Source organism: Nothobranchius furzeri, chromosome 12 (assembly GCF_043380555.1).
Source record: "Nothobranchius furzeri strain GRZ-AD chromosome 12, NfurGRZ-RIMD1, whole genome shotgun sequence".
Taxonomy (NCBI): domain Eukaryota; kingdom Metazoa; phylum Chordata; class Actinopteri; order Cyprinodontiformes; family Nothobranchiidae; genus Nothobranchius; species Nothobranchius furzeri.
In genome coordinates, this window is record NC_091752.1 from 21,592,069 (window position 1) to 21,610,328 (window position 18,260).

General features: G+C 41.0%; 1 protein-coding gene across 4 annotated transcripts in view; it reads right to left on the reverse strand.

Annotated features, from left to right (window-relative positions):
* Positions 1-18,260, reverse strand: part of slit1a (slit homolog 1a (Drosophila)) — a 100,574-nt gene that overhangs the window by 36,265 nt on the left and 46,049 nt on the right. For all 4 annotated transcript variants that reach the window (XM_070542414.1, XM_070542412.1, XM_070542413.1 and 1 more), the window contains exons 5-8: positions 3,063-3,134; positions 2,363-2,434; positions 957-1,028; positions 66-229 (exon numbers count right to left, since the gene is read on the reverse strand). In XM_070542414.1, coding sequence (XP_070398515.1) covers positions 66-229; positions 957-1,028; positions 2,363-2,434; positions 3,063-3,134 — 380 coding nt within the window. The remainder of the gene's footprint in view (positions 1-65; positions 230-956; positions 1,029-2,362; positions 2,435-3,062; positions 3,135-18,260) is intronic.

The following is an 18,260-nucleotide window of genomic DNA, read 5'->3' on the forward strand; positions in this document are numbered from 1 at the left end:
GTGTCAGAAAAATAAAGTTTATTAGAAAAGTCTGAGTGTAAAGGTTTAGCAGGAGGAGGTCTTACCTGAGCAGCTGAATTCATGTTTCTGGACCTCGGCCACATTGAGTCCTCTGAGCTCCAGAGGTGCTGTGCATTGGGTGAATAAACCAATCATAGGTCTCTGTCTGAGCCACTGAGCGAGCCAGGCCAGGTGACAGTCGCAGTTCAAATTATTGGAGTGGAGTCGGCTGGTGAGAGAGAGAAAAAATAAATAAATAAACGCCACTGAAGAGCTTCAATTTTGCTATCACCAGCAGCGGACGAAAACAGCATTTCAAAAAAGTGTTTGTCCTTTCCCACAAGTCATCATGTCCAATCCTTGTGGCGAAACACACTAAATGATACGCTGCACGGACAATTGTAAATGGCACATTCTAAAAAGGAACACATTTCTAAATCCAGTACTCCAAACACTGCATTCCTGCAGAGCGTTGACCGTCCAGAATAACTCTCGCCGTTGTGCAGCGGACGCCTGGTGTGTGTAGGCTAACCCATGTGCACAGACATGTAGTGTTCACACTAACAGAAAAGCTCTTTAATATTACCCCACTGGGAGTGAAAACAGCACAGAATGTCACCACACGGCCAGCAGAGTCATGCCTCGGAGCTCCAGCGAGCATAATTGTTCTAATTTGTGCATAATTTTCAGATTTAGCCGTCACAAAAACACAATCAGCTTTTGGGTCTATTTCTGTCTTATCTGGGCCCATTTTTGTCTCTGCATGGATCTCATAATGACTCCTGGCATTGCTCCGTGGTTGTGGCTGCCACCCAGGGACTGCCTGGAATGACAGAAGCTGTCAGCTCCCATCGAGGTGACATTCAAAGGTTTCTCTCCACTTCGTCTGTGTGTGGATAAGATTGATTCCCAACATCTTCTGCAAACAGAGAGAGAACGCTCAGGTAGTGACTTACAAAGTTCGGAGTTTGGGCATGTGGTTGAAGCTGGAGACGGGGATGCTGCTGATGTTGTTGTTGTTCAGCGTTCTGTGAAACAGGCAAAGCAAAACAGTCATGAATGTTCTCCACTCCATCTCTTTAATTCCTTCTTTTTTGTCTTCAGTCATGTCCCACTGGGAATATACCACCTCATTTCACACAGATGGGAAGCCCCTCACACCTCCCACACACATGCACACACTTCCATCGAACGTGGAGCATCAGCTGCGGAGGGGAAATCAGGTCGTTTCAATCAGCCTAATAACCCTTCACCATTTTTCAACCTGCTCCTCCTGTCAACACGAGCTTTCTTCCTCCCCCTACCTCGCATCTAAACAACCTCCTGTGCCCTTTTGCACCATTATTACAACACTACATCACTGCATTAATTAATCCACATAAGCAGTCCTCAATCTTTTCACCGCTGTCTAAATCCAACTCAGCAGTCTTTCAGCATCAAACCAAGCGTATTTGTCTCCGCTGCTCGCACGGTTGGTCCTCGTTGTTCCAGACGAAGAACTTGTAATTAGTTAAAACAATTATCTAGATCAGGGTATCCGCGGGTCCTTAAAAAGTCTTAAATTGGCTTTTCCAAATTTAAGGCCTTAAAAATCCTTAAAAATGGCAAATAATCCTTAAATACAGTTTTCAAAGGTCTTAAATGCCCAAAGACCCAATAAACAAGATTCTTTTATTTCTATAAAATTTTCGTGAATTTCTAGTTAGTTCAGCATTTTTTGTGTACGATATTGGCGTAAGCGGAACCGTACACATTTGGTTGGTTTGTGAAAGGGGGCTCTTTTTAGATGAGCACATTAGCTGGTTAAGCTAGTGGGAGCTTGCGCCATGGGGAAGTGCAACATTAATGGTAACTGGATGGCTAATCCCACGTTCACGACGTGGTTAGCACCGGTTCCAGGCAATAGCTGGAAATTATAGCTTAAATTTAATTAAAAAAAATAGCTTAATTTTGGTCAAAGTGGCCTTAAAAAAGGTCTTAAAATGTCTTAAATTTGGCTCCCTTAAACCTGCAGATACCCTGTAGATGTTGGAAAGCTGCATATCATAGTCATGATTGTGGAGCCTGAACGTGATTCCTGAACATCGATGATAAGAGGAACCCCTTCATCCGATGGCTGCATGGAGGTGGAGCGGTGGGTGGGTGGTAATGTGATGGAGAGGAACCCTGCTGTCAGCTGTGACTTAACGGAGCTTGGTCTCCATGCTGCCCCTCACGAGGGTGGGTATTTTAGAATGGAACGTAAGCCCTGTGTTGTGTGTATTAGTTAAGGTTATTACCAACGATGCTTTAATACAGATAAGTGCTTTCATGGAGGCGTGCAGCATTGTGTTGGACGAATAGCATCAGTCCAGATACTCACAGCACCTCCAGGCCCCTCAGCGCTCTGAACGCTCCATCCTCAATGCAGGTGATGTGGTTTTTATCCAGCTGCCTGCGGATCAAACACACACACAGTCTTTCAGTCTCCCTGTATTGTAGTTGTAACCATTGATACTGTAAGCTAATGGGCTTTGCTTAATCAATACAGGTTTGGTCTTCTCAGCTCGTCTAAACCCCCAAAGAGCAGCAAAAGGGAACTTTACGTATTTTTTTTACCCCCGTTGATACAGGTCGTAAATCCATGCAAGCGCGTGTGAACCTCGTTGAAAATGTAACTCCTTTTCTGCATAAGTCGTCTTTAGGGAGCTGGTTGTGTGTGACGCTGTTCAGTCGATGAACATGCTTACACACCAGCGTGTGTGTGCTGCTTTAATCCTGCCATAAAAAGTGATCGGATAATTGAACTGGACTCGTTCGTTGTTCTTTGCTTATATTTTCTTCTATCAGTGCATGCAAATCAATAATGCTGACATTTGTGTTATAAAATAAGATTAACGGCTGCACTTTAAGAAATGAAATGTTGAACTAAATAAATCAAGTCATGCCAGCTGGTAAAATGTATTAATGATAGACGTTGTTATGATAAAAGCAAATGTAGCAGCTAGGTTTAGTGGAACCAGTCAACATAACTTGATTAACTAAATTCAACATTTTATTTCTTACAGTGAAGTTTTACTTACAGATTTTTCATGTCTGTAGCTCCTCTGAATGCTTTTCTTGGGATGGACTGAACAAAGTTCTCACTCAGATCTCTGTGAAGACATAAAACAAAACAAGCAACACTGATTTTTATTTCCTTCTCTTAAAGACTAAGTTCACAAAATTTTTTAACACATGCAGTGGTCTCTAGTGTAAATGAATGCCTTGTGGGTCGATCTCTATGGGAAAAAAGCTCTAGTGCTCCTGTTTCAGGAAGTAGAAGTTAGCCAGAGGAGATCGGAGGACAGCACAATTTGGAGTCTTGATGTTGTTTTATCTCCACAAATAACACAAGCCCGAAGGAGTTCTGCCCAGTTTTGGAGTTGCTAATGCTAATGGTTAGCTTCTACTAGTCGAGATGTTCTCTGCTCTCTCCTGGATAGTAAGGGTCGTGATATACTTGCTGTTTAACAACATGTAGCCATGTTTAAAATGGCTGCCACACGTTACTTGCGTTGATTTGAAGAGTTGCTTGTGCACGTCCCTAAAATTGACGCGTCTGAACGCAGCAATATACAAGTGAACAGTAGGTGGAGTTGACAAAATGAGCGAGACACACCCACCATGCTGACTCTGTCGCTGGTTTAGAGGTCTTTCACGCTATCTATGATACAGCTGCTGTCTTTTGGTCTGTCATGATCTCAAAATTAACCACTTGAGCCCTTTTCAGATTGACATTCTGGAACATGTGTGGACAATTCAGTCCGGTTTTTAACCAGAACTGTGTTTTCAGACACACCACTTTTGTACCTGAACTTGGCTTTTCGGCTGCCTTCACACTGCAGGGAAAAGTTCCAGATGTCTGAGGGGGAGGGGGTGGGAAGATTGTACCCAGATATTGCGTAAACATAGTGCGGCGGGCGTACATGTGTCATTTACCCAAACAAAGCTATTCAGTCAAACATGGCCGACGAAGAGATAGAATTCGTCTCACTGATCGGACTTATGTTAAGCATAATTCTGCGCACATGAAGACGCATAAGAGACCTGGATGATGAAGCTCAATGGTTAACTCATTCACTGCCAATGACGACTAAAGTCGTCATTTGCATTGTTTTACTGTTTGAGCATCGGAACGAGCCCCCGCGCTGAGAACAAACATCTCAGCCCTGAAGCCGATCTTCATTCGCATACGTCACAGATCACATGATCAGGAAGCAACACATCCATGTGTTTGGAGATCGTTTTGGGCCGTTCCTGTAAAAAAAGTGAGGCGCGAACCGGAAAAGCGTCTGCCGATCACAATTCGACAACGGATTATGAAAGAACGGATAACTCTTGAAAAACCCGGCTTTTTCCTGATGTAAAAGGTGAGTCTCCTCTTTGTTTTGGTTATTTTGGCATCAACATCATGCTAGTGCGCAACGTTCTGTGACTCTTAAAAAAACAGTAAAAACGGTGAGAAACGCTGGCAGTGAAGGCCGTTAGTGATCAGGAAACGGCTGGCAGTGAATGAGTTAAAATATATATTTTAATTAAAAATGAATAAAATATTTATTTGATGGGCGACATTGGGTTTATGCTTGCATCTACCAGCCAATAGAGGGCACCATTGTGGGTCGCCAAACAGTCCACTCGCAACAACGAGGCTGGCACTGTGGAAAATGGCGGACTCCACAAGTCAAGCAGCTGTTTTTTAGCCCAGAAGATGTTGTTATCCTTCTCAGAAGAGGAGCGACCATAAAATCCGGACCAAAAAATTTAACTTTTTGTGGATTTCCGAGTCGTGGCAGCGCGAAAATGACGTCACTCATCTCCGTGAGCTCTGTCCTCAAGACTGCTCTTTCTTCTCTGCTCCATGAACCACAGGCCGCGGTGGAGGAACAGCTGTTATCTTTAAGAAACACTTTTCGTCTCCTCTTTGTTTTGGTTGTTTTGGCATCGACATCATGCTAGCGCGCAACGTTCTGTGACTCTTAAAAAAACAGTAAAAATGATGAGAAACGCTGGCAACGAAGGCCGTTAGTGATCAGGAAACGGCTGGCAGTGAATGAGTTAATAAAGGAATCACGGAAGCGGTGTGATGCGCTCCGTCGCCTGTCTAGGAGACGGTACCATAGGAGGCGAGCTGCCGTGGTTCACCTCATGCTACAGAAGCAAGCTATCTAGGTGTGCACAGCGTCCCCCGGTCCCCTTTTCCTCCCCCTCCTCCCTGTCCGGAACTCGACATCACCAGTCTGAAGCAGCCACCCTGTCCGTGACAAGTCCGGTCCTGTTACTAAGGGCTTCATCCGGTTAAGTTACGGAAAAGGTTATCCGGATGTTTGTATTCAGACACAAAAGTCTTAAGGGCAGAGTCCTGAACATTTCCGTTTTCCATGGCCTGTCTGAAGGGGGCTTCTGTGAGCTGATTTATTGATGCCATGTTTGTTTTGGTTGTACCCACAAACCCAGATCTCTATCCAGTCTGAGTTATTTAGTGCACCCCCCTAGTGGAACACTTCCAGTACTACATGCAGTGCAGTGCCATGTGGCAGCAAATATGTGAACAAAAACGCAACAACCCAGGGTTAAACAGCGAGTGTATTCTGGCCCTAAATCAACGGCAGCCTTCCCCGTCGCAAGCCAAGATGGGAGAGTTCATGAATGCCAATTTCAATCAGTCAATCAATCACTCAATAAATAAATCAACCAACCAATCGATCAATCAATCAGTCACTCAATCAATCATCAATGAATCAATCAATCAATCAATCAATCAATCAATCAATCAATCACTCAATCAATCAATCACTCAGTCAATAAATCAACCAATCAATCAATCAATCACTCAATCAATCACTCAATCAATAAATCAATCAATCAATCAATCAATCAATCAATCAATCAATCAATCAATCAATCAATCAATCAATCAATCACTCAATCAATCACTCAAACAAACAAACCTTTATTTAACCAGGCAATAGACCTCATTGAGATTAAAAATCTCTTTTCTAAGAGCCTCCTGAACAAGAATAGGAGCAAAGACATGGGTCCGGACACAGACACAGGCAAAAATGGCATAATGAAATACATAAACTGGGTTAAAAAATAAAATCAACAATCAAGCCAAAATGTAAAATCTATGAAACAGTGGCAATCATAAAAGTTTCCAAAGTGACATAATAAAAGTCCAACATTTTAAAGGGTTAAACCTCTCATAAAAGAGCACTCGATACATCAGATGAAACATCTACAGCCAGATGACCCTCCCTCCAACCCTTCCAACAATCGTTTAAACGTAGTTGGCGAGACCAGCTCATCTAGTTTTAGACGCTCTTGGATTTTGTTCCAAGCCTGAGGAGCAGCACATTTAAATGCCTTCTTCCCCAAATCTGTTCTACCTTTCGGTACTTTTAATAGATAGCAGTGACTTGATCTGAGAATGTAATAACCAGAAGCTTTCCTGGAGATAGGAGGGTAGAAGTCCAATAATGGCTTTGTAGAAAAAGACGTGCCTTGTCTCATGGACAAGGAAGACCATCCAACTCACTCATACAGCAGGCAGTGATTTGTGAGGGTAGTTTGTAATTTACAGTGTGGCGTAGATGTGTGACTTTTCCAATCTGAACCATTCCTCATCAATTTTCCATCAACAGCTAATACATGAAACGGGCAGAAGACAATTTTCATGCTTAACCTCCATGTCTTTTTTTTCACCTCCGTGGTGTTTGCCTGCAGCTAATGTTCATTCATGTTATAATTGGTTTGCAGCACTTGGACCTGGCTCTCTGGCTGCATGAAGACTAAACAAACAGGCAGCAGGGCAGTGACCTATGACACTTCCTCCACGATCCGTCGGGACGGATTCATCAGTGCATGGCGCTACACAGAAGATAGCTTTTGTTTTGTTGTGTGTGTTCATTATTTAATGAAGTGTAAATTGTAGTCTTTAAACAAGCGAATGAGTGCAGGGAAAAGAGCAGAAGGAAGGCAAAAAGTGGATGAAAGAGAAGAAGCTATTGTTTTTTTTATAACAGATTTGGGTGTGCAGTAGTGAACAGAACGCTTGTGCTCGCCCACCGAGAGGCCAACGCACGACTCCAGAATCCATTAAACTAAACAAACGATGAAAATACCAGCGATGAATCTGACTTATTTAATCTTCATGAACGTCAAATGTCTCCAAATGAAACACTCGGACACAGAACGGTGGAGTTCCTAATAAGCTGAAGGTTGTGTATTTACGCTAGAGCACGATTTAGGAGCAGTGCCTTTGCACCCCCTACTAAAACAGGAATGTGTTTAATTTCATGGAGTATAATGTTGCAATTTCTGTTGAAAGCTAATCGTTTGGTCTTGCGCCATGTTTTCAGACCCACGCCAATAAAAATGGAATGCATCAACATGGCAACGACTCTCCTTTTGCGTTAAACCATATAAACATCATTATGATGGAATTATTTACATTTACGTGGCTTTTATTACAGATGTGAAAATTAGGCACACCTAATAAGGATATAAACATTCTGCCTGGTAGCTAATTTGAATCGCGCCATCTAATTATTTATTTTTAGCTCATCTGAAATCTGTGAGCTAGAGTGCAACACAGTTTAAATAACAATAAACTATCTGCTTTACCAGTAAATGTAGCAGGAGCTTATCCCAAACAGCAAACCAGTTCTGTTCTTTCTGCTAATTATGGGATCCAAATCAGTTTTGTTCTCGTTTGTTGTTATTTTGGCAGCTGAGTCCGTCTGGCCCGCACGGCTTTAACGATTCATTAAAAAGTGATTCATGGTCAGAGTGAGAGTTTTGGTCTACCTGGACCTGACCCCTGCTAAGTGCAAACCAATCATCTCACCTTTTCCTCCGGTTCTTACAAAAAACGTCCAACTTTAAGAAAGTGAAATTCTGCAGTGCAGACACGTTTGTTACAGCTCTCCACCCAGACATCTGGGAGGATGTCTCGTCGCTGCTTTGGTTGTGTGTGGTCATTTGTGGGTTGCAATAAAACATTCGAACAGAATGCTGAACCAGTGGATGGTCTGAAGAAGCTAGGAGAAGAAGAAGATGAAGGAGCGAGGATGAAAGGCAAGACGGGACAACGATATGAATACGGTGCTTTATGTGTGTAAGTGCCAAAATGAAAGCTCTTGGGTGGAATCCGCACACTAAAACCCCCATAATCCCATTAGCACGCTCTAATGGGATTGGCTGGAGGGATCTATACACTCCCATTTATGGTGCTGTTTGATTGGATTTGATGCTCGAGTTGTGGGAGGTCGCTTTAAAAATGCGAGTCGTTTCTAGACAACTTTTGCCCAGAAAAGAAAAGAAAGCTCCAGCAATGAAAACCCTAATTGGTGGTATGTGTCACACCAGAAAATCCGCCTATCCCTTATTTAACTGTAGCATCTTTCTCCTTTCGCCTTCCTGTCAAATCTAACAGAAAAATCACAGTGGTCTTGGTTTGGGTCCCACCGTCTGCGCTGTGCCTCTAAAGAATGTATCGATGGGTTTGACTCGTAATGGGAGCCAGGGCAAATTAAATTTAGCCATGCAACATCTCTGCATTTACGCATTCTTAAAATGGCAAACAGAGCATTTCTGTGGGACACCATCATGCTGTATTTTACATAGTCTGTGGTTGCCCCTTACTGTTATTTTCTAAGCTCAAACCCAACTGTTTCGGCTTCAACATTTTCGACATTATGAATTAGTCAGGATGCTGATTTAGAGCGAAGCACTGATCCCTGCAAGAGCAGACACGTTTGTATGACTACGCTCACCACAATGAGGCATGAAGGACACCGAGATCTAAAAAACTAAATCCCGATTGTGAATCTAGCGTTCCAGTGCTTCAGCAGATACCACAATAATGCATCGCTTGTGCTGTAACCCAAAGATGGTAAGTTTGAAGGCGCTGCATGGTGATTACTAACAGGAAAAAATGTTTCATGCCTTCGAGTATCTGGCCAGTGCTCACTCAAAGTGTGAGTCTGCACGTTGTGTCAGAATAACCTCAGGGCAGTTGTGTTGTGAAATACTACAGGAGCAGACACAGCCAAACATCAGAAGCAGGAACAGGGGTCACCACCTCCAGATGTCACTCGCACAACACAGCTGTGTTGAACCTACAGAGACCAGCATGCAGAACACTTTCCACTTCTCAGGCTCTATGTTCTCGTTAGAATAGCACGGGTCCCTGCCCAGGCCTCCATGCATCTCCTGCAGGTCTGTAATGATGTCCTGCACCCAGAGTGCCCACCAGACTTTTCTGATTACAGGTGTCTGAACCATCGCCTGAGTGAATGTGGCTACGTCATTGTTAATACAGACTAGATCTGGTTTGGATTTAACTTACTGCACTGCATGCAGCCTGGCTTTCTGCTAACAGTTCATTCCCATTGTTGGCTTAATAGTGAGCTAACACATGTTTTCAGGTGTGTGTGTCCAGCCCTTGCAATAATACAAATGGGCTATTTTTCATGTCTCGCTCACAGAAAACCTTAAACAATGGAATTGTTTTATCGGTCTGATATTAAAGCTGAGCTACTGTTTACAAGAATCCCCACATTAGCTGGAAAGATTAGCGGCGTTATCAGATATATCTCAAGGCGCCTGGTCTGGAGATTAGCAGCACACTGAAGATAATGTCTGGTTCCTGTCTGATTCCCATCATTAAACACTGATCTCCATCTCACCACATGCAAAAATACTCCAAATAAATGTCCCACAAATGGCTACTTTAGAGGTATAACGATAATCATCCTAGCTAGCAAAAGGCCAGTTTAAAGGCATTAGCATAGCATTTTGTGCATATGGTCCAATTAAAGAGAGTATCTCTGGATGCTGCAGTGGTGCACCAACCTTGTCGACTAGCATCCACTTCTAATGAAGACATTTGAATACATCAGACTCTGTGGATGACATGTGCACACTATTTGTGATCACAATTAGTTGTGTTTAAAGGTAACATATGATTATATTGTTGTAACGTTATAACAGGTTTTATATATATATATATACAAAAAAACATGTCTCAAAACAATTTCAGCAGCTTTATTTAGAAAATTTGAGTTTAAATCATAAGCTGTTGCCGGACACACCCATCCTTTCCCTGATTGGCTGCTATGAGGTGAGGAGCTCTAGTATCTGGAAAGGGCTTATAGTAGAGTCGCTGCCCCTCCAGCAGCAAAGAGGGGAGGTGTAGTTCTGTGCTAATTTCCCCAACTGTGACATCACAAACGGGGACTTTTTGAAATGGCTCATTTTAGGCACATAATTCCTTAAACTGACAAAAAAAAACAGTGGTTGGGTTTTTTCACATTTGGAGTGTTTATAGATGCAGTAGAGGCCCACATGGTCGCACAAAAGGATGCAAAACATTAATTTAGCATAATGTGTCACCTTTGAAATTTTATTGGGGGGGATGGTGGCAGAAGTGTTAAGTGCTCGCCCCTTAATCGGAGGGTTGCAGGTCGTTGGACGAGACAGTTCACCCTCCTAACCTTCTGGTGGTGGCCAGGGGGGCCGGAGGCACCAGCCTTTCCTCTGTCAGTACACCCCAGGAGCAAAATGTAGCTCATCACCTTCATAGTGTGTAAATGTGTGTGTGTGTGTGTGTGTGTGCATGGATGAATGATTCACAGGACCACATAAGAGGGAAACACTCACACCCAGGAGTCAATTTAGAGATGCCCGAGAAGATGTAGACCTATGATAGAGACATCACGCAGTCTCAGGTTGAACTAATCAAGGAAAATTAATAAATCTAAGTTACATTTAAAAGAATGTTAAGGAGATGGGACTTACAGCAAATTTCTAAAGCAAATACAAAGAGCTGAAAGGACTGACAGTGTTGGATAGAAGTCTTAAAAAAAATCAATGACACCACATCAATAGTTACAAAGAAAGTTCTGCTGCTTACACAGCATTTCACCCTTATTTCATCACCCTGTCACACTCTGTACTTGTTCTCAGATCTATACAGATCTCTCTCTCTCTCTGTGTGTGTGTGTGTGTGTGTGTGTGTGTGTGTGTGTGTGTGTGTGTGTGTGTGTGTGTGTGTGTGTGTGTGTGTTTGTGAATGGGTGGCTTTCAGTGGTAGACTCAAGTAAAATGTGCAACAAAATGAGGTCCATTTACATTTCATTGCATCTAAAAGTGTTCGTTTTTCTCATTTCTTGAACTGATGGTGTGATAAGAAAATGTTTAGCTTAGCCGCTAATCCCTCCTTGTTTTACTCTCCCATTGAAAGAGGGAAAAGGACAGAAACACCGAGGTGGAATGTGTCTGATTACTTTCTCATTAGAGGAGGTAATGAGGTGTGTGAGAGCTGTTAAAAGAATGGCAGTGTGCTGCCACTAAATGCTAACTACCTTCTTCCTCTCTGCGCGGTAAAAGCTCACAAGTAGTCACACACACATAAACAACCATGTTTACAAAGTGTAGGCCTTTAGAGAGCAGTTGCTGGAGCTGGAAAAGATCCAACAAATTACTCAAGTTACTACTGAGAACCAAATAACAACACACCCAGATAAACAATCTGAGCAGGCACAAATTTAGTTACAATCTGTGGCAAAGGTCAAATTCTCAAGCGCTTCATTAGGGCTGGAGAACAAACCAACAAACTTAAAAAATAAAGAAATGTTAATCAAGACATGCAAAAGTTGTGAGGAACATCCAGGACGAAACATTCAGAAGGTCACATTTGCTCTGAATGGTCACCTCTTGTTCTGGCAGCTCTTTTGTTTTCCTTTTTTTTTCTTTCTATTTCTAAGATTTGGGGGTAAATTGGAAATACCCCCAGAGGCAGAATAAATTATAAAACTCTTTTTGATTGTTTTCCAGTAAACGTCAAACCTAAACTGGAATAACAACAAGTACTTATTTTGTGTGTGTGGAGCCAGGAAATGCACAAGATACCTCACTCAGAAAGATTTTCATCCCAACTGATTTCATGGGGATTTTATAAGGAGCAGAATCTCAGACAAACATCTGCTGGAATATTTATAGTTTATTAAGATAAATACTCTCACTTTCAAAAGACGGGTGCAGGAGAAAGTGAAGTAAACGTGAAAACAGCTTCTGCTGTTGTCCATTTAATGGCTGTCCAACCTACAGGGCATACAAATAAAGGAAATGCATGTAAATAAATATGCATGAGATTTTACACAAATAAAGCAAGGCAGCTTTATTCATTTAGCTCATTTGATGCAATTCAATGCACTTATAGATGGTTTAAATACTTCTACTGGTGCATTTAACTCTCAGATTTATTTTCTAACATAAAGTGAAATAACTACACTGGGTTTGATGGGACACCAGCTGATAGGTAGAAAAGGCAAAAGTTCATTTGGATGGATGCCTTGTCTGCTACCGGAGGAGCTTCAGCTCATTCTACTCAGGGAATGAGCTTTAGGTTGTTATGCTGCAACACGGCTGCTTCAATATGCATCCAAAAGTGAAAATAAATCCAAGCACAGCTAAAGTTTCTGGCACGCTTCATTCAAGTGTTGATCTGGTTTTCATAGGGTTCAAAAATAATAAAGCCAGAGTTATAGGTTGGTGAAAAAAGCAAGGTGTTAAGAGTGAGGGAGAACAGAGAAGAGAAGGAGGTGAGAAAGGTAATAGATCGATGCTGTAAGGCATTTGGCATCATGCCAAAAGCACAGGCTTGCATGTGTGCATGTGTGTGTTTTAGTGTTACTGTGTGTGGCCGAGAGTTTTCATGCTTTTCCATTTTACCCTCTTGCAGCCGCTCTTTAAAATCTGACTCTGTCAACACCTTCGCTCTTATCTCACTTTCTCCCGACAATAAATGATGCAAGTGCCTTCAAGCTGTGTCTCCGTTCGCTTGTTACAGATGAGCTGCACCTTGTTTTTGCAGGCAGGGCGATCTCAAAGAGAAGGTCAGACACTCCCACCACCACCACCATTATCATCCAAACTAAATCCTGCATATTTATGCTGTGTTCATAAAAGAAAACAGCCTTTCTCTGGAACAAACTTAAAACCAAAGAGAAAATGTCACTTTTTTCATCAGATCCTTTGTTGTGAACTAAATATATAATCAACAATGATCCTCAATTAAAACCAACCACTGTGTTATTATGAAAAGCAGAATAATTTAATAGCACATGCTTGCCTTTGTTGCTTCTGTTCTCTTTTAGAAGCAAATTGCAACACCAGTCAACCAATCCCAATGCAAACAGCAAACGATGAACGAGAAGAGCAATGACTGAAAAATGATTTTTGCTTCCATAGATGACAAAAGCTAAAGTGCAGACAACAAAAATAACACAATTTGCTCACTTTTCTCTGTTTAATCTACAAAAACAAATCTGACAACTAAAATGCACTAAGTAAGCAAATAAAGCCTCCTAATGGATAATTACTGCATGGCTTGTGCAGCAGTCAGACTCTACCATCATCAATGCAAGACCTCGGTAAGACACAACGCCACAGCGAACGTGTGCCGTAATCAAAGCTAAAGGTGGTCCAATAAGTGTGTGGTCTTTTATTTTGGTGGCGACTTTATTTTTTTGGCTGGGCGGTGTAGTTTCTCATCAAAGACATTAATTCCAAAGGACCTATCAGCCAAAAACCTGACATACAATAGCTGGACGATCTAGAAATGATACAAATTTCACTTGACTTTTAATTTTTTTTTAATTTGTGGTGTTTTTAGACCCAAAACTACTTCCTCTGACCTCCACTTTGGTCAATTTATTTTTAGGACACAAGTTTTGGGGTGAAAAGAGTAAAAAGCACCCAGTGGCCAAAAAACATATTTTTAAACCAGGTTAGCAATTTTAAAGTTAGTTAAATTATTTGATGCTTAAAAATGTAACAAAAGGTGAGCAAAGACTCCTTCACAATTCATATATCACCAAGCAGAATCCCCCCATTGCCAACAATCATGAACTGTTGAAGTTCCCTCTATTGAATTAAACTCTCAAATGTCCTAATTTCAACACATACTGAAAATCGACATGACCACACCAACAAACGGCCTCTTTTTGATGGGACCTAGAGGGGATTTCATGGATGGACTCCAGTCTAATCATCTACAGTCACAAACTGATGAGAAACACACACCCTTCCCAGACTGGAATGCTCAGCAACCACAAAGAGAAAACACAATGTCAGTGGAACTTATCAAGTCCACATGAGGGTCAACAGACCCAGGCGCACACATTCATACGCTGAGAATGAAGACGGCGCTAGTTTAACTGCTGCCCACATCTCACTGTAAATGATTCATGATGTCTGTGTGTCTTTGTGGGGCTTAAAAGGCCCACATGAGTACATACATTTGGCTTTACGCTCCGCTGCCACCCGTGAAGCAAATCTATACTTTTGCCAAGCTCCCGATTCACCCTGATTTCCTCCTACCATCATGTCTACTTGGGTTTCTGAGTGTCCGGGGTGTGTTTTTCTTTTTTTTTTTTTACTGGCAGTCAAACTGAGCGATGGAGCCTAGTTGAACGGCATTGATCATAATGGACAATCTGAAGGCAGTATCAGCGAACAAAGGGGTGTAAGATAACCGAGCTTTGTACAGGGGCAAGTTCTGTCCATCCATCATTTTGTTTACCCGCTGAACAAAAGTAGAACAAAAGTGTGGACAAGACGGAATATACCTCTCAACAGATCCATTATCACTGCCATCATATCCCAACATTAGCCAGCAGGCTCCCTGGAAAGAAAGAAAAAAGATCTCTATTTCTGAGCGTAGCCTGGAAATCATTTTGTGAGATTGCCCTAATGTTTTACGCAGAGTAAGAGCTGGAGTAAAAAGGGAAGGAGGCAGCCATTTAGAAAGACAACAATGTAAATCTGGTTGGCGTTCTCTCCCTCTACCATATGCACAGACACATGCACATTGTGTGGTCTCACTAAACTGGTTAAAGATGCCTCTTTGTGAATGGTTGGCTACCTAGAAAGTGGAAAACTGATCCTGAAGATCAGATGACAGCCTTTCCTGGAAGCGCTGGTCTGAGGTCAGTGTTATTGAGCCACTGTGATGACAGATCCACCACACCTAACCACAGGCAGCTGATAGCAGATCAGACGATCGCCACAAAGACACACATTCAGAAGCCGTCTCAATCAACGCCAACAGCAAACTCTGGAAGATGTTAAGCTGACTCCGCATAAAGACACAAACAACACAACGACAGGATCTGATGAATGCAGACCAAAATAAAACCCAACATTGATTATCTTCTGATCCTCTGAGGAGTGCGGCTCGCTCGATTCTCCAAAGTGACTGAAATTGAGAGTGAAACCAGTCATTACATTAAGCATTTGCAGCCACCACCACACATGGAAAGTATCAGGAGGGGAGAAGAAGGGAAAGGAGAGGTCTGAGCCAGAGGGAAGGTGAGAAGAGCAGTTACCTTTGTGTTGTGTTAAAGTCTAAAACAGCCTCGAGCTACTTGCCTTGAGTAAGTCAAGGACACTCGGTCTAGACAGGGGAAGGCATTACAATCTTATTTCTACTAAACTCAGCTTGTTACAAACACAGTTGTAAGGCGTAGCTGTCCTGAGTGAGAGAGAAGTAATGAAGAGTAAAGCCTGAGTCACGCTTCTCCGTCAGCTCCAAAAGGGAGAGACACACGCATGGACGGAGACTCCGTCTCCTGGGGAGCGTTGCAAAGCAATTCCCCGCCAGGACAGCAGAGGGCGTAGCGCTGTTCTGTGGTATCCTGTCATGTATCGGTGTAATTTCCCTCTGGGATTAATAAAGTATCTTTGATTGATTGATTGTTTATATTGTGTTTTTTTGTATATAAGAGACTTTTTCACACAGACAAATTTGTCTGTCATTCTCCTCCACCTCTTCATGCGCTCGCCACCTCTAAACCCACGTTTCCTGTCATTTCCGTCCACAAGTAAAATGCCTCCTGCTCATCTTTTCACTCCTCTGGTGATGGGGGAATTAAGCGTTCATGTTTTTAGAGTTTTTTCGCGAGGTATTCTTCAAGCTTCTCCGTGTCTGCCGCTAGTTATCCTTGGCTCTCGTTAAGTTTTTGAGGGCGCAATGGTGGCAGTGAAGACGACAGTGGTGCCCTGACCAATCACCAGCTTGCGTTCTCTGTCTCAATGAACGGATGTTTAGAAAAGAGAGCTCGACTCCGTCCGTCCTTGCGGGCCTGCTGGAGAGCCCTTGCAAGGACGGATAATGGCGTTGCGTGTCTCCGCACTGACGCAGAAGCATGACTCCCCTTACGAAAAAGAAGTACACTGAAGTATACTTGAAGTATACTAAAAATGAATACAGTATACTTCCAAGTTTACTTTCAATGTACTTATTAGAAGTATAGTTATCCGAGTACATTTTTTAAATACTACTAAGTATACTTTAATACATACTTACATTAAAGTTTACTTACATTTAGACTATACTTGTACTTGACTCTATCAGAAGTATATTTCACCAAGTAATGTATAAGTATACTTAATATATATATATATACTTATATAATATAATATATATCTAAGTAAATATATATATATATATAATATATATATATATACTTATATATATATATACTTATATATATATATAAATATACTTATATATATATATATATATAAATATACTTATATATATATATATATATATACTTATATATATATATATATATATATATATATACATACTTATATACTTATATATATATATATATACTTATATATATATAAGTATATATATATATATATATATATATATATATATATATATATATATACTTATATATATATATACTTATATATATATAAGTATATATATATATATATATATATATATATATATATATATATATATATATATATATATATATATATATATATTTGGAACTTTTTATTTTTGAATTAGAACAACATTGACATGGAGATGCATTTGAGTTTCTTCTTCCCTTCTCCAGGGCAGTGTTTCCCTGAACAAAGTTCGAATTTCCTTGTGTTCATAAGATCTATCCAGCTTAACCAAATCACCAATCAGTACATATAGTTCTGACAAGCTTTCTCTGTATTCATCTTATCTGCTCTCTACTGCATTCTACATTTTACTTTGATCTAGCTAAATAACTCACCCAAAAGACAAAAATACATAAATAAAAAAAATAAAAATTAATAATAATAATTTTCACATGAGAGTATTATCTTTCTGACATTTGTTTTATTGGTTCCCAATTTTTTTCAAATTTCCCTAGTCCCAGTCATAGTCTTGCATTAATTTGTTCCATTTTGTAGACCTGTCTAACTCTGTCTCTCCACTGTGCCACCCTTGGGGGTTCTGTGTCCAGCCATAAAACTGTAATACACTTATTGGCAGTCATAAGCAGAATTCTGATTACGTATGTCTCCATTATGTGTGTACGATTTTTGGTACAGCATTCCCAGTACAAACCATTTTAACTTAAATTGTAATTTCACCTTCAAGGTTCTTTCAATTTCTCCTTAACACCTTCCCAGAATGGTATGAATTTAGGGCAGTCCAAAAGTATATGTGAAAAATCTCCCACTAGCCCGCATTTTCTCCAACATAAATTTGAAACATTACTATTTAGACATGATAAGTGGAGTTTTAAAGCATGCATCTTCACCTTCCATTCAAATTCCCTCCAAGACGGACTATTAGTTAATGGCCTGCTTCAAGTGTTTCCTCCCATTCCTCATCTGTTATCATTATGTTCACTTCCAGTTCCCATTTTTCTTTAATATCTATATTCTTCACAATCAAATCCTGTTGTAAAGCTTTATATATTTTGAAATCAGTCCTTTTTGACATGTCCTTTCTGTTTAACATAATCACTTCTTCCATATTAAGTTTATCCTTGCTTGAAACTTTGCCTTATTTTGAAATAACTACTCTGTCTGTCTGTACTAAATATCATATTAAGCATGAAATTACGAATTATTGTGAAATTACACGCACAGGAAGTGCTTTTATTTTGTAGCATTTGCTCAGTCAGCTCTCGAAGGCGAAGCTTCTCAGCAGACGGAGAAGAAGAGCGAGGGTCGGAGGTGCATTAACCGCCGGAGGTCGCGCTTCTGTTCTGCACTTGTCACTGGTTCTGCACCACTGAGCTAAATGTAAGTAGCCGCCATAAAAGTTGCTTAAATGTTGTAAATGTTTTTAAGACGGACATGGTGAGTAATGTTGGCCACGTAGCAAGCTAATATGCTAAGTCATTGCATGAGTTAGCTGTGTTATTAACTTTGTGTGCGACTAAAGT